The 25,000-nt window shown below is 37.9% G+C and overlaps 1 protein-coding gene across 1 annotated transcript; it reads left to right on the forward strand.

Annotated features, from left to right (window-relative positions):
* Window positions 1-232: 232 nt before the first annotated feature.
* LOC109913751 (metal-regulatory transcription factor 1) lies at window positions 233-22,063 on the forward strand (the record flags this gene model as incomplete). Its single annotated transcript, XM_048592826.1, has 6 exons — window positions 233-366; window positions 1,257-1,334; window positions 3,943-4,045; window positions 6,991-7,544; window positions 9,960-10,023; window positions 11,268-22,063. Coding segments are annotated over 6 exons (1,286 nt in total), but the record flags the coding sequence as incomplete, so codon positions are not given.
* Between the last annotated feature and the right edge of the window lie 2,937 nt (window positions 22,064-25,000).

The raw sequence follows: 25,000 nt of genomic DNA on the forward strand, positions 1-25,000 counted from the left end.
GAATTAGTTACTATGCTATCAAGCTTCCTCCATCCTTCCTGAGTATGAATATGATGTATTCCCATATGCCCCTTTTAATGTACCAAAGATAGTTGCCTTTGATTGAAATAGAATGTACCACCTCTGAACAAACAAGTGTTTATGCAGTGGGCAGTATTTTGCCTCATGATGGAATCTGATGTATTTGCAGATTGTTGAAAATTGAAACCAAATTGGTGTTGTTGCATTGCAGGTGAGCGACCGTTCTTGTGCCCCAGTGATGGCTGTGAGAAGACTTTCAGTACGCAATATAGTCTCAAAAGTCACATGAAGGCTCATGACAAAGACAATCCATTTATCTTGCTGAATCAGAGTTCCACAAATGAGGTTAGTAGATCCACGTCGTCATTCCCTAAGAAGTCTGCTGACAGAGTTCTCAATGACTTGACCAGTCATTCACCTTGCGTGTGAAAATCACCCAGAATAGAATTATGGATTCTTATCTGTTTGCTGTGATTCTTGTGAAACAGCATTAAGATTGAGTTATTAGGAAAATGTTTTGGAATAAAGCAAAAATGATTGCAAGTTCACAGGTTAAAAAATTTGAGGACCTTTAGACCTCTACGTTTGGAAATTTATGGTGGCGGTTAGCTGGTCAATTTGCTTCTGCAAAATTTAATAATATGAAGCATTACATTAAACTTGTATATTGAACATCTCTGAGAAATGTTGAAAATAGTCTCGACCTTGATGAAAAGAATTTTATCACCAATGGATTTGAGGATTGAGGAGTGATCGTAGATTATGGAATCCCTGCAGTGTGGAAATGGGCCCTTTGGTCCAACAAGTCCACACCGACCCCCAGAGCATCCCACCCCGGACCCACCCCCCTATAACCCACCTAATCTACATATCCCTGAACACTACAGGCAATTTAGAATGGCCAATCCACCTAGCCTGCACCTGGAAGGAAACCCACGCAGACACGGGGAGAATGTGCAAACTCCACACCGACAGTTGCCAAGAACTGCGTCCCTGGCGCTGTTGAGGCAGCACTGCTAACCACGGATCTGAAAATTTCATGACCATCTTGGAAATTTGGGAAGGGCAACCTGTTTGTTTCTCATCTGCACAATGGTAGGGAATTCCAACTGGTAAAATGTTTTCAGGTTTTTGGATTTTAATGTGCTTGTCATAATCTGCATTGAAGGCATCATGGGATAATTACAAAATGATAAACAACAAAATTAATGTGTTACATTTTCATCTTCCTATAGGACACAAACCAGTCACTTTGTCGAAGTGATTTGAGCTTGATATCTACAGATTCAGAACTCCGAGAAAGTACACAGTTGGTAAGCCACCACCTTTTTATTTTGTAATCAGCCTACACTCGGTTCAGACTTTAAAAGTAGATAATTCTATGGTACTAGTACTTTTGCATGTCTTTGTGGTGACATTATCAAAATCAGTTGATAATGGGATTGGCTAAGTTTCCCTAAATACATTATTATCTTTCTGTGTGGATCTGTTCCTGTGAATCTATTTGGGCAATCTGACCAAATTTACTAATTTGCTGAAACCTTTCACTTACCCAAAAAAAGTACACTTTCCAAACTGTAATGCTATATTGAGTTGTTGCTTTGGGTTAGCAATAGCACTATCATCCCTAAGTCAAAAGATGGTGGTTCAGAAACATTAGCTTATCTCTTCTCTATGACACCTGAGGAGGCACACAACTGTCAAACTTTTTCTGATGAGACACTGTGCTGAGCACTGCACTTATTCTTCAGTGCTTTATATTCCACACGGAAGAAAACAGGGAACCTTTTTATTGTCAAAGCTAACGTTTATCCCACAAGAAGCATCATTAATGGAGCTTATCTGGACATTTATCTTGTTACTGTTTTGTGAAACTTTGATCTCAACAGTCTTTATTTCTAAAGTTTGGCACTTCATTGAAAGTGAAGTGCTTCAGGAAATCCTGAGGATGTGTAAATGCAGTAGCTTTCCTGATTTGTTTTTTCTTTTTTCCATTTCTATTCCACAAGTTTATCTTTATCATTGGGATAATTCTTGTGCTCCAGCATTGGCTGTATTCCAAAAGGGAGCTATTGCAGTACAGTTACAATGCTGGCATCTCCCCGGTAAAGTGGAAAATTTCCCAAGTATATACTGTCCTCAAAAGACCAGACAAAATAACCTTGCCAATCATTGCCCCAACCATGTATGCTTGATCCTTAGCCAAGTGAAGGAATAACTCATAGCCAGCATGGTAAAACGGCACTTCAGCAATAACTTGATTATTCGGTTTGGATTTTTCCAGGGCTGTACAGTGCTGACCTCACTACAGCCTTGGTGCAAACATAGAGCTAAATTCCAGAGGTGAGTGAGTGAATTTGACATCGGCAGTTTGTGACTGTTATCACAACCCCAGTTAAACTGAGGTAAATGGGAATCAGTTGGAAAATACCTAAGTGCCAAAGAAGATAGTTGTGGTTTTTGAAATTTAATGAATGCAGCCTCATTTCTATTTCTGGGGATTCCATGGGCTAATGTCTGAGCCCAATAATCTTCAGCTGTTTCATTAATGACCTTCCCTTTATAAGGTTGGCAATGCTGGTGACTGCCCGATGTTTGCCATTTGCAACGACTCTGACACTGAAGCAGTCTGAGTCCAAGTGGACCAGGACTGGATCACGTTCAGACTTGGGCTGACAAGTGGTATGTAATGTTCATGCCGGGCAATGATCATCTCTCTCCTTTGACATTCAATAACATTACTGTTGCCTACTCCCCATTACGTCAATAGCACTTGATGTTACTGTTGACTAAAGAAACTAAACTGGACTTGCCACGAAGAGCGGGTCAAAGTTTGGGCATTCTGCATTATATAACTTGCTCCTTGACTCCCTGTAACCTGACCATCATTCACAAGGCATAAGTTAGGAGTGTGATGGAACACTCTGCACTTGCCTGCATGCGTGCAGTTCCAATAATACTTGAAATTTGATACAGTCCAGCAAAGCAGCCAACTTGATTGGCATCCCATCCACTTTAACATTTAACACTGATACACAGTGACAGCATTGTTTGCCACATAAAAGATGCACTGCAGCAGCTCACCAAGGTTCCTTCAACAGCGTCTTCCAAACCCATGAGCTTTGAGCTGAGGGCAAGTGCAACAGATGCATAGGATACCACCATCTACAAGTTCTCCTCTAACACATGCACCACCCTTACTCTGAGCTATGTCACAGTTCCCTCTCTCTCACGGTGTCAAAATTCCGGATTTCCCTAACAGTTCTGTGGGCATATCGACACCATGTAGGCTGCAGCAGGCCAAGAAGGTGACTTACCATTTTACTGATGGTAATTGGGGATGGATAACAAATGTTGGCCTAGCCAACAATGTCCTCAGCCTGAAATGAATAAATATAAAATAAATTGTGTAATGTTTGCCAGGTTTCCTCTTTGAATTGTAATTTGGTGGTCCTACTTGGAAAATTTAATGTGAACCAAAAATGGTAAATTCCAAATATTTCCCCCTTAAAAGAAGTGAAAGTCAGATGATCTATGGCAGGAGTGTCCCTGACTTGTGTTCTGGGCTCATTGAATTTACCTTAGAATAGGAACAGGAGAATGCTGAGTTAAAAATGCTGCACTGTCAAAAGATTGCTGGAATCTAAATCTGGAAGTAATTGTTGACTTCGGAAGAGAATGGGAGAACGTTTGTGGAAAGGGGAATTGTAATTCCTGTGTTAACAAAGTTGGAATGTAAATTTCATGGATGGAAAAGGCTAAGTTTCTTTAAAAAAATTCTAAGATTGATGGAGCAAATTGGGATTGATTGAATTTTGTTTACAGAAGCATTGAAGCTCTTCAGTTTAACTTTCTCTTTTTTTTTTTTTTGTTGACAGTGCTGATGAATTGCCACACAATAATTCCTGTTTTATTTCTTAGACTTCAGGACGGGAACTAAGCACTATTTCAGCAGAAAGCATATTTGAATCCATGTTTAACAATATCGATAGCTGTACCAACCATGATGGCTCTCAGCAGACAGGTACGAATATGCTGACTGTATCTCGGCTAGCTGTATTCCACTTTCTTTTAACTGCACTAATGGTCCAGGCCCATCCTGTTCAGCTAAAAATAAATGGGTCTTTAATTAATGAGGACTACAAAGACCTAGGAAGTTTTTAGGTTTGATCTCTGATCTGTAATGAGTAAGTTAGTCTCTAGCGAGGCAATGCCCATGCACTGCAGTTGACCTCTGCATTCTTGGACAAGAGTGATGGGGACATTGTGAAACCTGTCTAACTTTCTGCTTTTCATTACCGGTCAGTGATGTGTGCTGGGAAACGAGGCTAAATGAACACGTTGGGCGGTGTTCATCTCCAGTGCTCGACTTGCTCACTATAACACCATATATGAAGCAGTTGTTTGAGATACTGAAGAGCTGTCTTCATTTGTGTAAAAAAAAAGCTAGCACAGATTTTGTCCGTGGGGTAAAAGAAGGATAATCATAAAAATGAGGGAGCAGTGTGCTACATAGAAAAGTCTTATTCTGGATCTGGTGATCTACGAGGACCGTAAATGAGTAGAAACGAGAATGGATTTGTGAGGTTAATTGCTTCGGTACTCCACCTTGATCATGCTAGTAAAAAGGGTAAGTCAGTATATTTCCATCCGTATAAACCGAGAACGCTGATATTTGTTTCAGTCATCTCAGGCTTACAGAAAGCCAATAATTTTTCTACCCTCTCGATTATTTAGTCTTTGGGCACCCAATACTGCAGGAATGCGTGTATAAACGTGTATGCATTTGAAAAGGAAGGTTGGAGACGTACTGGTAATCACATTAGACAAGTAATCCAGAGGCCCAGGCTAATGCCCTGGAGACATGCATTCAACTCCCACCGTTGCCACACTTCAGACAAGTTACAGACTCTTTGGCTAAGATTTGAGATTTATTCAGAGATGAGGAACTTTAATTTTGCTGTCTTTAAAATGTTGCCTTTTAATTCTATTAAATTGAATTAGATTATCACCTTAAAATGGCTAGTGACCAGTAACTTTTTTTTTTATTTAAAGTAGGTAAAGTTGGAAATCTAAGTTAGAGTTAGAGAAAAGTCACATGACTTTAGGGTTTTGAACAAACCAACTTTGTATGTAAGGTTAGAACAATAAAATTTCAATGTGCAGTAAATATGGATTATGGACAACTGAGAGTATATCTTTCACATCCAACATGGTCAAGATAGGTTCTGTGGATTTCTTAGCAAGGACTGCAGACATGAGTCATACTATGGATCACCAAATCTCATTGGAACTTTGACTCTTCTACAAGGAATTTCAGTTCTTAATTTTAAAGACCCTAGCTTTAGAACTCCCTCAAAAGTTGCTCATACAGGACTGCCCAAGTCCTGGTAGTTTATTCCTTTTTTCTTAGACTGTACTCCCCTGGAAACTGTGTTCCAGCACCTTCATAATGGCACGGTTTCGGCTTTTCCACAGATAGCAAGCTTTACTAAGTTACTGCTGCCCCTGCATTTTCAGAACTCCTGAATTTTCAGCCACATCAGCAAATACTGCTTGTGAGCTTCCTTCACCCCCACTCATGGCTGCAGCTGATTTGCTAATAGCCAGCAAGCTTATTCAGTCCCCACAGCTCTTCCTGAATGCTAACCCCAACAGAACTGCATTTGCTGGCTCCCAGGACTTGCAAATCCTAACTGCTCAGTATGTTAGAGCAGCACCCTTTTTGGGATGAAGCCTCTTATCCCTGCCATTGATCACCTAACTCTCAACTCTGTCAGGTGGCACACCTTTTATTGGCTTTCTTGGGTTCCATGGTCTTGTTTTTAATGCTGGTCTTGTTTTTATGCATGCTGTGGCTATGTCATACAGCTGCTCTAAGCTTGTTCTAGACCTGGTAGGACATGAGTCCTTGCTGGAGCCCAAAATCACATGAGTTCGGGTTTGTAATGATGTGCAAACATACATAATATAAAAGCATATATCTCGGCTTAAATTATTTTTAAGGGGACAGAAGAATGGTTTGAAGGGGTTTGAGGGTCAGTGCAGTCTAGTTGTTTTTTGGGGATCAATTAGTTCATTTGGCTGGATGGCGATGCAGAGAGATGCCAGCAGCGTGGTTCAGTTCTTGCACTAGCAGAAGTTAATATGAAGGCATAGTAACTCTCGGGTTAAAACATCACCAGACATCTCTCTAATGAGCAAGCAGCCCTATGGTCTGGTAAGACTGTGGCGACTTTACTTCTATCTTATTATTTTCGTGCCATCTGTCTCCTCTTCCTGACCCCCACCCAAGCAAAAACCCTGCATAAGGTTCAGCTGTTGGTGTGTAGGAGGTGAATATGAAACTCTAAATTCCTTTTCATCTGTTCTCTGAAAAGTGAAAGGGAAGGTAAATGGTTCGTTTCACTTAGAGAAATTGTTCAGATAGTTACAACCTTCGACTTCGTCATGCAGCGCGGAAACAGACCCTTTAATCAAATCGGTGCATGCTGAACGTAATCCCATACAAAACTAGTTCTCCTTGTATGATTTACTACAATGCTCAGAAAACCTTTCAATGTTGTTGCATTGTGAATGTTATTTTATTTAGAACAGTACTCGTCATACAGGAAAATTTAAATGAAATCTCAGGATATTTTGTCACTTCTGAGCAAAGGTGAATCAATTACAGGAAATATCCCTTCCAAAAGGGAGATATTGTTCAAACTTTTTTTGTTACTTTTTGGGAATTTAGGTACAAGCTCGCTATTTCTGACTGATCATTGATCACGATCCATCAGTGCTGCACTGAGTTTATAGCCCTGATTCCTGCTGTTCAAAAGTTAGGCAGTTTATCATTTGAGGGGTAAAGGAAGTAATAAAGTCACATTTGCAAAGTTTGTCTGAAAGTTCCCTGTTAAACTATGTAATTGTGATTCTACAGAAATTTCTAATATACAACTATTGCTTTCTCTTCTAAAACTTAAGATGGAATGATTGGAATACCTGGGACATATGGCAGCGATGCGCAGCCTGCAGCCATTGTTAACACTGCTCTAGGAGATTCTGGATCGCTGTTGTCTTTTCCCATCCCTCTTCAAACCATGGCACAGTCTAATGTTGAGAACCATTCCCAGCAAGCATCAGGCCTCCTCTCCACTTCATTAGATGATTTGGCTACTAACTCTCCTCAGACGTCATTTGGGAATCCCACCAGCATTTTACAGACATCACAAGTGCCTGTCCCGGCCATGACTCAATTTACAACCAGTCAGCAAGAATTCAGTCAACCTACTCCAACGCCTCCGCCACCAACTCAAGGACTTCCAGCTATGTCAAGTGATGGCCTACCTTCATCTGGTAACGCGGAATCAGGGCCATCCATGGTACAAAGTGTGCCTTTAGGTACAAACGCTTCTGGTATAACAATTACTCCATCACAGAGCACCACTATTCTACAGCCCAGCATTGTAATGGCAGACCAGAACCTGCAATGGATCATTAATGGAGCCAGCACTGTTCAGCAAAACACAGAGAAAACAGTGAGTATGTATGGTTTAACCAAAAATTTTGAGCTGTTGCAATCGGTGTTCTGCAGCTGCGTAGCCAGGCAGTATCCCAGGACACTCTGCTGTGAAAAAGTGATGCTTTTCATGTGTGAATATATGGCCATATAGCAATCTTAACAACAAACTGAATTATTCTCAGCAAGGGGAGATGAGAGGGAGTATTAAACTGGAGGGAAAACTCTTAGAAGTATTGTTGTAAAAGACAAGTAGAGCCTTTGCAGTGTCTAGCCAACAGTATATTTACCTTCAACCAGCATCACAGAGGTTGAATAACTGATTTATCTAATTGCAATGTTGCTAGAGTGGTGCTTTCCTGGAAAGCCATTGTTATTGAATTCAAAACTAATTCCTAATAGATTTTGGGTTGTTTTGATGGGCCACAATGTTATGTAAACACTGTTTAAGTAGTTTACATGAAAAGATAATGTGATGTCTGTGCCAAAACTGTACATTCCCTATATCCATGTCCTTCTGTTGTCCTTCAAATTAAAATTAGTTTCCAACAATGAAACTTCTCGGGTTATCAACTTCTACAGAAGTTAAATCGTACTGCTGGATTTGTCATCAATTAAATATAGGTTTTTGATATCTATTGAAAACCTAAAACCTATCTACATAATGGTAGAAAAATATCTTGGTCATGTTCACTGGTAACCAGCACCACCTCATTCATGTTGAGTAATCATGGTTTTTTTTTTGGTGTTTAAATTGAAATCTTAGTGCTGTCAAGTTGTGCAGGTGATGCTCAGAATCACCAGGTATGGAGTTGAAAGAATGATTTCTCTCAGTTGAGTGCTTTGAACAGATTATGTAGTTTAGATCCATAGATCCTGGTTTTTTTTTTTAAATCTTTTGCATTGAGAGAAGAACCACAACGAAACTCTTCATGCGGTGAAATTTAAACCTTAGTAAGCAATTGAACAATTTTTCTGCTGCAATCCAGGCAAGTTTCATTGCAATGCAAAGGCCTCCACCAAGACTGGCACCACATTCTGAATGAAGCGTTTGATCATAACTGCTTTCTGATAATCACTAATCTTTTAAATTATCTTGAGTTAATTATAACGGTAATTATATTTCACATGATGTTTCAGACATCATGAAAAATTCTAGACTCTTTGCATGTTTTATAGTCTGAAGTGGGACTTCTTTTTTTAAAAAAAACTCTAGCCATCCAATATACCATAAAAGTTACAGGAAATACAGTAGAGAGGCTATTTGACTCATTTGAGCTTGCGTTGGCCTCACTCATTAATCCCACTTATCTGTTGTTTCTTTTCCTTCTGGAAATCTTAAACTGCCAAATGTATTTCTTTTTCTGTTAATTACTGAATGCTAATAAATGCATTTTCTGAAAGGGTTGCATTGTGATCCAGAAGGCCATTCAGGCAGATGTATCCAACAGCCGATTCCAAATAGAGTCCAAAAGCTTAATTCTTAACTTAATCTTTTCACTGAGTCACTGCATATTGTTCATTAATAACGTAATTCTTATTGCCTTGAGACAGGCAGTCCGGCCAAATCACATAGGCCTTCATCTAGACCTCCAAAGGCACATTGCCCTTTTGCAGAGTTTAATCAAAACAAATGAAAGTAAACGAATGGGCCAAAGAAATAATTGTAGGAATTATCTTGATGCTTCTGTCTAAATATGACTTGGTGAAACATGAAACTTCTTTGATACTTCAGTTAAGGAGGAGTTTTCTTACTAGAAACAGTCACTGGTGAAATTGGATCAGGTCAGTCACCATTTGCGGAAAGTTTTTGTCTTTTCTTTTATCACCTTGGTAAACATGCATATTGTAACTGTCGAAAGAACGAGGTAATCTCTAACCATCACTAAACTAGATTGTCTGGCTATTTACTTTTGTGGAATCCTGCTCTGTGCAAATTGCCTATGTTTTCACTTGCAGCATTGACTACATTTCAAAAGTACTCCACTGGCTGAGAAGTGCCTTGTGATGTTTTGAGGTTGTGAAAAGTAACATTTAAAAAAAGCAGGAGCTGTTTTTATATACTTTCTCCGGTGTGCTACCCTTTTCAACTTAACGTTGGTTGTCTTCAACTAGCTCAGTGTGTTTAGCCAATGTGTAAACTGAAGGGCTTAAAAGAAAATTACACTAATTGAAGTAATCAACATTTACATTGACTTCTAAAGTTGCTGACAAGAAAAGAAAATCAACCTGTGCAATTTACTGTTGGATTTAACAGGTTTGGTATCTATCACAGATCAGAAGTGCTATTTCGCTACAACAGTGGAAAATAAATTTGACATGACCCTGTATAGTAGCTTCAGTGCTGTTAGATGGTAAAATGAATTATTTTGTATTTTTGAATTATGAATAACTTCAACTTATTTTAATCTAATGATTGTCCTTTATATTTCAGCATCAGGGGCCTAAAGTAGAAAAAGTGTTTTTTACTACAGCCATACCAGTCGCTGGCAACACAGGTAATTTGGTATTTTCCAATTTTCTCCAAAAGACCATTGCTCTTAAATTTCAGAGCAGCATTTGAGCTGATTTAGTTCCCAGGAAGATGGAATATTTCTAGGAGTCTGATCTTTTGACAGATTTTTCTGGAGGCAAGAGCATTCTCTATTATCGATTCTTTTCATAGTTGTTCTGTATGATAGTGTTGACAAGATGCTTTTTAATTGTCATGAGGACTTAAAAGGCCACTAGTTTGGATGGGTTCTCTTGTAACATACAATAGTCTAGAAGATTTCGGTACTCTGCTTGTAACCCATGACAAGTTTCAAACCAAGGTCACAATGTAGGCTCAGAAAAATAACTAATCACCCAACTAGCTCATTAACGTTCCTCAGTAAAACAACTCCCGACCCAAATCAACGGAGAGACATGGTCGCCCTGTCCAATTATTGTGGGTGATTTGAAGCCCTTGAGTCAGTCAACAAGAACAATCAGTCATCCTGTCACCTCAGTCTCCAAAAGTGCAGCAAACTTTGAACCAGCACTCTCAAACCAGCAAAAGTTATATGCTTCAAATACTGTGAAGTTTACAACATTATCACAATCTCCACAATGTCTGGGTAGTCAGTTGAGGGTGCAAGTGATGAAAATTTCTGCCGGTTAGTTTTATTTTGGGCAACGTTGCATTTTATATTTAAGTGCTTTTATGCTATGAGTAAAGTATGACAGTGATACATTTCTAATATTTAGTGTTTTTACATTGATTATGTGGACCTCTTGAATTTTTGATCAACTGGCACACGCCTGGTCCCGTATGTTAGTTAATAAGCTTGCTGTACCACGTTGCAATTTTAAAGATTTGTTCACAGAATGTGGGTGTTGCTGGCATTTATTTCCCAGTTAAGAGTCAACCACCTTACTGTTGGACTGGAAATCAGTGTAGGTCAGACCAGCTAAGGACAGCACATTTCCTTTCCTAAAGGACATTTATGAACCAGATGTTTTTTTTTTTAAAAATGTCAACAGACAGTGGTTACAACGTCACCATTAAGCAAGTTCATTATTCCATTGTTTTCATTGAATTCAAATTTCACCATCTGCCATATTGGGATTTAAACTGATTTTCCCCAAAATGTTTGCCTAGTTTCAGGATTAAAGTCTAATGATGTTACCACTGCCTCCCCACAGTGTCTGTGCTGTCCTTGGGATAGTTTGTATCTTTTCTAGATAAATATCAGTCATGTTCTATTTCTCTTTCTTTCAGGAAATCCAGTGCAGCAAATAGGTTTGAGTGTTCCTGTCATAATAATCAAGCAAGAGGAGTCTTGCCAGTGCCAGTGTGCCTGCCGTGATTCAGGGAAAGAAAAAGCCTCTGACAGCAAGGAAAATCCATCCTCGGAAGCCAGTTCTTCCCAGAAACCCCATGATCAGGAGCAGACGCTGCTGTCGTCTCAGACTTTCCCTTCTAATGCTGATGAAAGCTGTCAGGCCACACAACAGTCTTTGCAGACAGACCCTCTAACAGACTTTAACAATATGGATATGTCTGCATTTCTTTCTCTTGAGAGTCCTGGGACCCCTTCAAATCTGTGTGGTATAGAGGCAAATGACGTTTAGGCACTGCTGCAAAAGGTGAAAGAAGAGAGAAACTTGAACAGCTTCTCCAAGTAAAGTTGCTCACTCGTGGCTGTTTCTCTGGATTAATTTTCAAAGAAATTTCCATCTTTTACTTATGCAGGGTTTTAAAAAGAAGCCCCTGTTACACAAGTGCCGTTTACACTGAGCATTTTGATGCTAAATGAATCCAGAAATGCTTTGTGTAAACTGAGAAAGAGAATGCTTTGAATCCGCATTCAGTTCAGAGTTGAAGCTTGCAACACTTGGAAGGTTTAGTTGGACCTGGATTGTGTCTGATTCCTCCGCAAGCAAGAAGGGGTGCTGGGATCAGGGTTTGTTGCACAAAACAAATGGCAAGCATCTGTCTTGGGCGCAAGGGCATCCTATCACTGTTCAGTGAATTGAACAGTAAACTGGATTGAGGATTCTTCTGAGTTAGCTGCACTGTCACTGGGCAAATTGCAGGCCAGTTGGGTTTGGATCATTTCACTGGTTTAAAATCTGGGAGCTACTATTCTTGGCCTGCAGAAAATGCTGGTCAATGTTCTGATGGGGGAGTAAAATGAAAAAAAATTATGGTGGAGCATCCCGATTTGTCATCAGAGGATCTTTGTCGCCTTTATGTAGCTCACTTAGAGCCCCTGCTGACCAAATGCAGAACTGCAGTACTAATGCATTTAATAAGATCTGCATTAAGCCTTGGATCTGAATATTTTTACATGATCAGGTAATAGCAAGTCTGCAACTTACTTCTAACCCTTAACTGAAGTAATCCTACTTCAGATGATATAAATTTAAGGAAAGATTCTGGTCACTTTAGTTGTTATGTTTATTTCCTGAATAATTATTGGTGAAAATCTCGGAATACTGTTTAGGATGGGGTCATGTCACTGATCTGTTTTACAAAGTACTGAGAGACTTGCTGCAATGCTGTCTCTAAGAGCTGGATTTGGATCCTGTCCAGGGCATGGAATGAGCTGCTAATAATGTCGAAATGACTCCATCTAATTCCTGAAGAACATATGACAAAATGAAACTTCATTTGATTGAGCACTGATCGGCCCAATTTGGTAAATCTCTCTCAGAAAAGGCTTTGGGGTTGCTGGTTTTGGAAATGGTAAAGTTGTGCTGGTATAGTAAGCCGCTATGAGCTTAATTGAGATATGTTTAGGGTTCTCTTATTTGAGCTTTCAACTGTATTTATTTAACAGTGATGCAAAAGGGGAAGAAAATGTTTTCTCACTACATTTTATTCATTCTCCAGGCATGCAGTTTCTTAATTTAGAAACCAGAGTGGGCTGTTTGTAGTAGCAAAACCATTCCACTGAAAAGAAAAAAATCTAAAACTTCTTGTTCCAAAACTAGAACAAATCCGAGTCACTGGACCAAACTTCTGGATGGCCCAGTGTGTCTCCATGTTTCCCAATGTTTCCAGCACTTAATTGAGAATTTATCAAATGAATGATTTAATATATTGGGTGATTTAGCATTCTTTGCACATTTACTGCTGTGGTACATAAATGCAATGTGGCTCAGAGATGCATGCATATTAAATAATCAACTGCTTCCAAATTAACACTAGTCAACTGTGTAAAGTTGCTAGTTATGCAGAATCCACTTGTAAACTACAGATGAATGTACAATGGAACCTTTTGGATTACAAAATGTGGGAGTTGAATATATAGGAATATTGTGAGAATTATTTGAGCGTTACGAGCCATGACTTTATTGGCCACTTGTAAATGTTTACTAAAACCCACAGATCTAGATTTTAATAGTTCATTACAATGTGTATTTATTTATTAATACTGAGGGCATATTTATCACAATCTGTTTTAGCATCTTTCTGCTTCTGCTTTTCTCTGCAAAGCTTTGTCAAATTGCATTCAGAGGTTTGAAATTTCTGGATAAAACTGAAGATAATGTATCTTCAGTGGCATGAATAATGCTGCTGTGGCCCCAATGTTTAACAAGTAATTCTACAAACTGGTTTTGTTTGGCACAACTTCAAGTTTCCTCACTTGTATTTATTAAGCATTTAATTAAAACAGTAGAGGCGTGTACAAAATAAGTTCAGATTTCAAAACACTTTAACCTAACCTACTGAAGTATGGTGTGAATTAACTCTGGGTAATTAGTTAATGCATTTTTTTTCAAACTCCAGTGCTATATTTGATTCAGCTCAAATCAGTGAGACTGAAAATCCAATACTTGTGCAAACTGTAAGGGTCCTTGTTGAAATAAGTGTGGGCAGTATTGAGAGGTGTAAGCCACAAAACACTGCTCTCTTTAATAAACAGTAAGTGCAGCAGGTCTGGCAGTATCTGTGGAGAGAGATATAGAGTTAATGTTTTGAATTCAATATGGCCCTTAGAAACTGAGCATTTTCTAATGTTCTACGATTCTCATTCAGCAAGACCATAATTACTGAAGCTGGAAGTGTAGACATCATTGCTCAATTGGGGTGCTTTCTACATGTCTGTCATAAAGCAACTATGGGTTGAAGGTGGATTCTCTCTGCATGTACCCACGCTGTAATAGAACAAAGAGCCGTGGATGCTGGAGATCTGAAACAAAAACAGAATTGCAGAGGGTTTCAAGGAAGAATCACTAAACTCGGTGTTAACTCTGCTTTCTATCCACAGATGCTACCGGACCTGAGTTTTGCCAGCAATTTCTGCTTTTTATTGTTCATGCTGTACATCACCACCTGAGAATAGTCAGTGCCGGCAAAGTAATGCAATAGATTGTTTCAGTTTATTACTAATATCTGTCCATAAATGGGTGAGATTGAAATTGTGATTTGAGAAGAGGGAGAAAAGTTGTTTTTGGTGCATTTTCTTTCAGGAATGGGAAAGTAGAAAAGTAATGCAGCATCCATCAATTGGCAGTTAAAAGGAAGGTGTGAATGTTGGAAGTCTGATTTGAAAACGAGGTAAATCAGTTCTGTGATGTCAGTATTGGTAATAGAGGTATTATCATAGCATTACTCAGGTTTTCACTTCATGAAGGAGATAGTAGGACTAGAGATTGGATTAAATATTCAGAACTAGTGTCAAGTGCTTGTTTAGTTTCATGGTACAGGTAGTATCATGGAGCTACTGTTTGTCACCTCTTAAATCTATTTAGTTGTTTAAAGAAATTTGTCTACTGCTAACTCCAAGCTGTGTTTGTGCTGGAAAAAGATGGATTTATCCAGTATTTTGAATTAAGCAATGTTCATAAGACTGAAGTGAAAATTCAGAATTGAGTGGATTGTAATTTGGAGAAATTTTAAACCAGTTGGTTAAAGTTATTTCTTTCATGGTAAATTTATGTGCAATAGGAACAGTTTTCTTTCCAATTTTACTGACAATTAATTTTTGTAATAAATCTCTTGTTTCATAGATGCAATATAAAAATATATTTGGAATATTTGCTTAAGATTGTAATAAACATTGGAAAATCTGAAATTTTATTTAAGTTTCCTATTTAGTTTCTTACTCAACTGTAGTTAAATTTGTCTCAAAATGTTGCTGTAATTTATTAAGCTTCAGATCCAATCTTGGCACTTCTGCTAAAATATCCTCCTTGAATTGAAATCTGAATTAAGTTTAATTGAAATTCCATTCTTCATGAAACGCAGCAGTAACTGTCCGAGAAGATGTTTTCATTTGTTGCTTAATGGCTTGAATCTAAATTTCATTTGCAATTAACAACAAATTTGAGGCAAAATATGGAAATATTCCAAGAATCTGACTATTCCAAGCAAAATCAGGACACGTTACTGAGGTGTTAAATTCCTTATAGGTTTAGAAGAGACCCACAACTAAATGAATGGACTAGATGTAAAGAGCTCAATGCATCTTAGGCATTTGTTTATATGTAAATTCTGAGCTGTGATTCACCTGCGACCATAGTATCCTGCCGTCTGAATCGAAACTTGCATCAGCACAGAGATAATGACTGATACAAAACTGGCACTGAAAGGTTAGTTTACCCTGGAGAATTTACAAACTTAATCTAATTATGCAATTCAGATGATGGTAGCAAAACTCGGGATCCGAGTTTTGGTTCCTTTGAAATCCCTTACTTGTAGTAATCAGCATCAGTTATTACATGCTCATAATAAAAGTGCAAAAACATATTTAATACACCACTAATAGATAATGCGGATGACACAGTTTCACACTTTTTTTTTTTGGTTTTGCAACTCAACCCTCTGAGTTGGGAATTGGCTGATTTATGGCATATTTTCAATGTTGGTAAGAAAAAGACTTGAGGCATGTATTGGATAAGTTAGGAGTAAAGGGTGTGCATGTGTAACAAATTTAGCTACATCCCTAATTTCATTTTTTGAAATGATACTTCAGTGTTGTATGACAGACCTGGCTATGTTGCATACTCCAAGTGACAAACTGAATTAGAGTTTGTAGGTGCTTTCTATAATCTGTCTATGCTAAATGCATTGTTAGTGGCTGCTCTGATCACCTTCATGAAACCTTCTTTTCATGTGACTCCTGCCTCCTCTGCTAAACTTCTATTCAGTTTTGGATTTTAAAAATAGTCAAAATTTAAAATGGAAATCCAAATCCATTATGAATGAACTCAGTTCTCTGGATTTCTGACTTTAAATTTTTGCAAGCGTTTAGATTTGGCTGATGCCTTTTTGTATTATTTCATCTCCGGTACTGCCTGACCAGATAGCAGTGCAATGCTTTGGAAATAAGGACTTTTGATCTGGTTAGTTTAATATTTAGAATCTTATGGTTAGGACACCACCTAACTACTTGATTGTTCTAAATCTGAAAGAACAGCTACCCACATCTTACCTAGTATAGGAATAATTGCACAGCAAAGAGTTGTCATTCAGTCCTTACAGACCACATGCTTACAGACTTAGGAATTCAGTTCTGGATTTGCTAACCCTATGTACTTCTAAGATAACAAAAATGATTATCTTGTCCTTTTGTTACAGGGCAACCAGTAAGAATTTCTAAATTTGCTAGCAATCTGGCTTTTTGTTGTGATCCTCATTCTGAATCAATTAAACTTGCATGAGCAAATAGTGATGTAGTAATAGCCTCTTGCTGGTTGTTGATTTTTCACTGCAGTATGTTGGAGCAGATCCATGTCTTTATAAACACTGTACTTCTGGAGGTAATAGAGGAGAACGTTTGCACTTGCAGTTCCATTTATTTTGTCTGACTAGTGACTTTGAGGTCAGCACATTTTTAATGTATAATTTATAGTGTGCTATGTGGTATAGGGGGCTGAGTGTTTTTTATGATGTCCTTGAATTTCCCTACATCAAAATTCCTAAAGCAACAGTCCTTTATCATGGGTTAGTTCCACCTACAGCTATATGCATGCCTTAAATTCCTTTTTATATCTTAAGACCATATGATTCCAAAGGTCAGTGGTCTTCCAGTAATTCTCCAAAACTGACCATTTCTGTACTCCTCTTCAGTGTGGCAAATCTCTACACTGAGCTCTGCCAGTGCGGCTGTAAATGGTGCACCTGGGCTTTGTTCTAGAGTAACTTCGGTCAACTATCCTCTTCACTGTTATTCCAATGACACAATGCCTGATGTCTTTCAAATTCCTTTAAGAAGCAAAGCAGCTTAACTTGACTTTTCTTCTGTGTTGAAATCAGACTAATATCCCATGTAGGACCACAGAATTCCTGTGTTGAACCAAGGTTGTTGAATGGTACGTGGGCAGAGATGGTGAACTTTTTATTTTCCATATGTTGTCATCCAGAGTTTGATAGTTATCCAGTTTATTTTGACACAATTAGGGCAGAAACCATATTTTAAATTGGCTTGGTTTTTGGTCAGTCCTTTACCTGTGGTTCAGATGGGTAGAAGTATAAATGATAGAACTTGCATGAGTTTAAGTATCTGATTTGTGTGTATGGGACAGTCTGGTCTCAAATGAATATACTTCACACTCCTTGACTTGAAAGGTGAGGTGTGCCTGGAGTGGCTTCCCTTTTAAATGAATGGAATATGCAAGATTTGGATAATCAGAAATTCACATAATATAGGAATATTCAGGGTTTACCGCAGTGTAATGCATTGTATGCTGCACAGGTAATGAGCTTTTGAATTCAGGTCACCAGAGTCTCCAGCATGTTTTTATAAAGCAAGACTTAATGGGTGGAGGGTTTGTATATAGGGGAATAAAGAAACTGGTATTCTAAATTTTATTGAAAACCTTTACAAAAGATTGACAATCTTTCTCTAAGCTTTGTCACTTTTGGTAATCTAATAGGTCAAAATATTTGGTTGTGTGCTAAGTTGATCTAATTTGGCTTTTAAGGACTCTTGCACCTACAAGTTATTTAAAGTTAACTTCAATGTAACAGGACTAAAATGGAACACTGTGCTCATGAAGTTTGAATAATTTATAGTTGAACTGTTCGAGGGCACTTTGAATCTAAACACTCTCCAGCAGTGGCTTTTATACTAGTTGAATACCTTAACCCCCAAACCAGTTGTTAATCTGTGGGAATATTTGTACACATTTCATTGAAAACTGAACATCAACAGTACAGAACACTTTTTTTTTTGCCTGTTATTTGCCAGTCCAGAAATAAGTGCATTATTATCTATTTACTAATTGCCAATGGTTCGTTGCCTGTTTGCTTGGGATAGCAAAATGATTCAGTCTAATTGATATTTATCATTTATTTCACATGCCATATGCAGGCATGAGAAAGTAAATCAGTTCCTTGGGTTTGATTAAAACAAATTTGCAGCAGTAGGTCTTGTTGGAAGCTGTTTCCAATATTAAATGTGTGCGTCTCACTAACTTAAATGTGGTTGACAATTTTAATGTCGGAGTAAACTCCTGATGTGACTTCTGATTTAAAGCTCAAATCACATGGGTTTAAAGTGCTTCAATCTCTTTTTGAGAAAGAGGAGGTTCTACCTGTGTAAATGTGTGCTACCTGTAACCTAAAGTGATTTTCAAATTGACTATCTTGTTCCACCTCTGGCTGAAGAAAGGTGATTTGGAGAAAGAGACAAAAGGTCAGTTTAACACTCATTTTACATTTGGTAATGAACTATAATTGTCTTTATACTTAAGTGCAGGCGCAGTGTTTCTTTTTGTTTCAAACTAAAAGGAAACTCAGTCCCAAGATAAATGGTAGCCTTGCTTGAGGTGTTTTGGTTTCAACTTAAAAATAAGAATTGAATAAGCAGTTGCATGCTTAGGTATGTATATTGCCTGTTCTCTGTTAATGCAGCAAAAATAACATAGTATTCCTTGATTTGGATCCAAATCAATTCTGACATTGAAATGGGAGTCTATTTCAGTCACTTGAAATATTGTGGCTTCAAAAAATGCTTAATGATCCTTTTCCCCCCCCCCCATTAAACTCCAAAGTTTAAAAAATTTAACAAAATAGCTGTTGACTTAAAGTTATGAACTTTGGTGATCACAAATGGAAAGACAACCAGTGGACAAAGTCATTGAGAAATTGCAGCCTCTGTAAGGCCAAAGTCAGTAGATCTCCTGTTCTGACCATTGCAGCTGTCATAGTTGTCTCTGAATATCTGAAGATAAGTGCACTATATGTGAAGTGATAATTCTGCGAATTTAAATTGGTTCTTTCTCTTGCAGCCTCATAGATTGTTGACTGATAGTACTTCACATCCATATCTTAATTTTTTTTCAAGATTATGACTGGTTTTATATTTTCATGCACCTTAGTGGAACATGTTCTTCTTCTTGTAACCTGCACTGAAATTGTGATTATTGTTGAATTTGCTATGTGCAGAAAACTTTCCTGACCTCTAATGTAGTTCGGGCCACTGTTATATCATTTACAGTCTGTATCACTGATTTTTTTTTTCTGCTTTTCAAAAAGTTTGAATCTTCCCAATTCAGCCAATATAAATTCACTGATCAAAAATGGCATGTTGAGTTCACTCATCCTGATTTACGAAACAACATATTGAAATGGACACCTTGTGCAATGGCAGCATGCTTGTTGAGTTTGTAATTAAGCTGCACAAGGCTTTTCTACATTCCGGCAGAGCAGGGATAGGCAACAATTGTGAAGATTTGTGTAAAATCTGATTGAGAACACAACGCCTTCACTCCTCCACTTTCTCTAGAGAATTCTTTGCCAAAATCTTTGTTAAAACTATGTGATTAGTATGGAATTATGCTAGAAAATCTTCCCATCCATCTCTTTGCTGATTGCAGTAATGTCCTTCCCTCCCAAAGGAGAAACTTTGGCCTTCTATTTTTGAAATCTTAAATATATATATATATGGTATTAAGGGCTCATTGTTTTGATGCACAGTGAAACATATGATTCCATATTGTTCAATTGGGTAAAGGAGAGAGAATTAATGAAAGCTTTATCAGAGGTTTTAACCATGCCATTTTCATTGAATCTCTACATTTGGAGAACTGTTAGGGTACAAGTCTTTCTTTTGTTTATCCCTTTATAATAAAGCACTTTAGGTTAATTAATCTGCAATTGTGTTCTGTTGCACTCTTTACTGAGAGGAGTATTTTGTTTCTGTTGCAAAAATGTTGTAAATATATTTTGCTTTAATTGTAATTGTTACTTTTGAAAACTTTGTGGGTGTATGAAGAGTAGAGACTATGTCCATGTCAGAGCTTAAATACCAGCGTAGGTGAGCACAAGTACTTCGGGGAGCTCTGATTATCTCCTTGGAAAGTGCTAGTTCTTTTCATATGGCTGGCCCTTTTAGTCATTTTGTACACTTTGTTAGTGGCACTTTGCTTTTTATTAGGCTCTATGCAAACTAGGGAGTCAGACCACTTGTATAACCATTTAACTGGATATGTGATGCAGAAGCAATTTCTTGTTTAGAAGTACATATATTATAAATTTATGCATAGTGAGCTCATTTGAAGTCCATTTTTAAATCAATTGCACATGCCAACTGGTGATTCCAATCAAAATTCTCTCTCAACCTGCGCTGGCAAACTAGCGGTAAATTGAGCTGAAACTTCTATGTACTGGTCTTCAGGTAGGTTTATTACTGAACAGATTTATAGTTTGGAGAACAACTCTTCCAAGCCCCTAGTACAGTAGAAGGCTGTGCATACACATGTGGATATGCCCACTGTTTCCCTTGCTGACTAATGAGAATGCTCCACATTTACTTGGATTTATTTTTATTGGCTCTGACGTAATGTGGAAAGCTATGGCTGTGATGTATGTAGCATCGGGATACTATTTTGTGCCACATCACCTGGATTCATTGAATCTTGAAGTGGACTTAGGAACTGTTTGAATTGGTTTCATGGGTGAGTACTAACATCAGTGACAATTCTTGAAAATTGAACCAGTGTAAAGACATGTAATATAGCTTTTATTCTTGGTAATATCATTTTGTCTTGTCCCTTTGTCTTGGTGAGGGACAACTGACTTTGTGATTTTTCCCTTCCTGGTCTCTGCTTAAAACAGCAGTGCAGCTACCTCGACATGGGAAGTGGCTTCCCTCATTGCGGTAAGATTGCTTTTATTGTATTATTCTTCATACTTCTGTACTTGCCCAAACTTTTGTTTGTTTTTTCAAGTGGGATAAGCTGCTTTGATGCAGTGGGTGAGTCCACCAATACCATTGGAGCTAAATTGATTGTAGGTGCCCACATGTATTTAGACTTTAATTCTATTCTAGTGCTGGACAGTTTAACCATCTTTTGAAGCAAGAGTAAATGTTTACTAGGAATAGACAATAATCACTGGTCTTGCTAGCAATGTATTATCCTAAAGAATTGATTTTCTTTATTTTAAAAAAAAAAAAATTAAGTACTTAACCTTGATCTGTCATAAGTGGTTGATCCTTAAAGTACAATGATCTATTATGGTGACAGTAAAATAAGCCCTTTGCTACATACCTTGTAACATCTATGCTGCACACTATATGTGACTTGTTTGTCTAGTCATTTGTTGAGTCAGCACAATGCATGTTTGGATTAGTGCATCTTGACTATATACAACTTCAAAGCTGAACACAGTTAACTGTAGTGTGGGAAGGAAAAATAATTCTCTACTGACTTTTCTGTAATGTTCAACAGGCCTTACATAATGAAGCCAAGGTTGGGATAGGGATACTGGAGATCAAACACTGCAGCATGCACTGTATCAATGGATCTATTTAAATGCATACCTATACAGAATTGTCTTCATTCCTGAATGCTAATATGAAAGAGAAAAATTACAGTTGCTTCCAAAGGAAGAGAATGTCTCCAAAACCCAAAGAGTGAGGAATAACAATGGATTTGTATTTTTGAAGAATGTAAATGTGGGAAAAAAATGCTGTTTGCTGAATTGCTTGTTTTTGTATAAAATTAATATTGTACTTTGGTTTGAAATATCTGCTAATGTGGAAAATTAACCTTTTTGAAAACTGAGCAATATGATGCATAAGAGCCTAATTAATAAATATTGACTTATTATGAACTGGATATTTGATGTAAATAATTATTCTCTTCCTTGATCACTCAGTCTTGTTTATTATTAATTAATCCAGTAAACTTTGGCTTTTCCATCTCAACAATTACCAACAAGAACAAATTGATGTCCTCATTGCAGTTTAAATTGCACTATAATCTGTTGAACAAAAAAATCAAGATTTGAGAAAGCTTACTGTTAGGTTATCTACCTATAGACAGTCATTGACTACACATTTAATCATGATAAGGAGCTGTGATTCCCTTCCTGGTCTCTGCTTAAAACAGCAGTGCAGCTACCTCGACATGGGAAGTGGCTTCCCTCATGGCGGTAAGATTGCTTTTATTGCTTATGCAAAAACAACACATTTTGCCATTAATCCAGAGCACTAACTAGCTGTCTAGATAACTTCCTCCACCACCTTAAAACATTCACTCCCTGCACCACCAGTGGACTGGCACTGTAGCGTGATGGCAATTCCAAGAATTCTTGAACAGCACCTTTCAAACCCATGATCTCTGCCACTAGCAGTAGAAGTACAACCACAGACAAGTAAGCACTTCCACCTGCAAGTCCTCCTTTGAGTACACGTCACACTGTTAGGAATATAATTGGTGTTCCTCCTCCCTTGTTGGATCACAATTCTGTAACTCTCTCTGTCATGTTATTATAAAAGCCCAACAGTTCAAAGGCAGCTTACACCATCGGTCACCTCAAGGTCACGAATGAATAAACAAAAAGTCAACACTGCCATCGGCAAGTCAAGGTTTCAATGCTATCGGCATTGCTCACAAATAGGTTTGAAAGCAAGTTTGCAAATGGAATTCGTTGAAAAATTTTTGAAGGGCAAATGTTGGTTGATCATTAAGTGTTTATTAGGGAAGAGAGAAAGGATCTCTGAGCTACTTATCAGCAATGTGCCTTCAAAGAACAATGATTACTTATGGAATTTCTTTCCAGCAATCAGTAGATTTATGTTCCAAGATCTGTATATAGGTCATCCCTTACTGTAATGCAGAAATTATAGTTCACAGACAATTGAACATTTAACTCTTCAGTTGAGCTGAATTAAAGTCAGTTGTTTACCAAAGTAGACAGTTTATATAAATTAGGGAAATAATTAAATTAGGATTTTATTCTAATCAATCTCTTTACAGTTTGTGGCTTTATATGATTATGCTACCATAAACAGTGCTTTTTAAGTGCTGGTAAGATTGTGACAAATTTTATCTTCTGTGATTCTGCAGAAAATATGTGTCCTGACTCACTCAACAGGAGACGATAATCTAGATAAAAGATACTTGTTCACCCGTAAACTTAACATTGCAATATTTTTGATTTAGTAGCTTTATTAAAATAATTATACTAGTCACCCAACTCTGGTACATCTGTGCATTAGAGACCAGAAAGGTGGAAATTGAGATATTTTCATTTGCTTCTCCAAGTTAAGTCCCACTGGAATTTTCAACATTTGAGACAAGTGGAGTTTGAAGCGATTCAGAGGCAGCCCTGGGATCATCACCAGGTTGCTTATTGTCTTGGTCTCTATTGTCACATTGTTTCACAGTTTCAGTTGGAGAATGCTGTTGGAAAAAAAAATGTAAAAATGACAATTCTTAAAACCATTTGTAAAATAAAATAGCATTAAAAAGTTAAATTTGGCAAGAGTGCTGTTTATGCCTGGGACACTCAAACCTTTTGTTTTGGAGGCTCCCTACTCCATCTGTTTAAAAAAAATTCCATAGACCTTTGTTACACAATATTAATAGATTTGCAGTATTAAATTTATGCAATTAAACATTTTATTCTTATTTTACTCCACTTTTTGGTGATGGGCACCATTTGTGTCAAGCAACAAAATCCATTCGAGCTCCTTAAATCAAGAATTCCTGATACAGTCACCAGGTCCATGACGGAGGTAGATTTCAGACACTGGGTAAAGTCACCCTAACATTTTAAGTTTAGACGATTCTTCAAAGCTGACAAGAAGTGTGACGGGGGTATTCCTTGAAGAAACTTGGCAGTCAACTAAACAATGAAACTGTGATCAAGCATCAGTCCCAAAGTCAGGCTTCTTCCACTGTGGTGATGCTGTGGCTTTAAGATGTTATTTTTTTTTGGGCAGAGGTGAGTAAACTTTTATAAATACCATTAGATTAATGAGAAGACTGACAGAACAGTCCAGCACAGGAACCTGCCTTTTGGCACACAATGTTGTGCCAAACAGGATGCTAAGTTAGACTAATCCCATCTGCTTGCCCTTGGTCCATATCCCTCTCCTCCTTGCATATTCATGTGCTTATCTAAAAGTCCCTCAAAATGCCCCTATTATATCTGCCTCCACCGACACGATATCCGGACTCTTGTGCCTAATGCCCTAACCAATGAAGCAAGCATGTCATATGTCTTCCTCACTACCCTATCTACTTGTGGCCAATTTCAGGGAGCTAGAGCCTTAAATCTCAAGATTCCTCACTACATCAATGCTGTTCAGGGTTCTGCCATTAACTTTATAACTCAAATCTAAAGGAAAAGTATAAAGAAAGGCTGGATAGACGGACTTTTTCCACTGGAGCATAGGAGGTTGAGAAGTGACCTTGAAGTTTATAAAATAATGAGGGGTATAGACAGAGTTAATGGTAGGTGTCTTTTCCCTAGGATGGGGGACTTTAAGACTGGGGGGCATATTAAGATGAGTGGGAAGAGATTTAAAAAAGACGGAGCAAATTTGTTTTTCAAGAGGGTGGTTTGCATGTGGAATGAAATTCCTGAGGAAGTGGTTGGTGCAAGTACAATTACAACATTAGAAAGCTATTTGGTTAAGTACATGAACAGGAAAGGTTTGGAGGGATGTGGGCCAGGAGCAGGCAGGTGAGACTAGTTTAGTTTGGAATTATGTTTGGCATAGACTGGTTGGACTGAAGGGTTTGTTTCAGTGCTGTATGACTATT

This window comes from Rhincodon typus, unplaced genomic scaffold (assembly GCF_021869965.1).
Source record: "Rhincodon typus isolate 14 unplaced genomic scaffold, sRhiTyp1.1 hic_rhity00001878, whole genome shotgun sequence".
In the NCBI taxonomy this organism is placed as follows: domain Eukaryota; kingdom Metazoa; phylum Chordata; class Chondrichthyes; order Orectolobiformes; family Rhincodontidae; genus Rhincodon; species Rhincodon typus.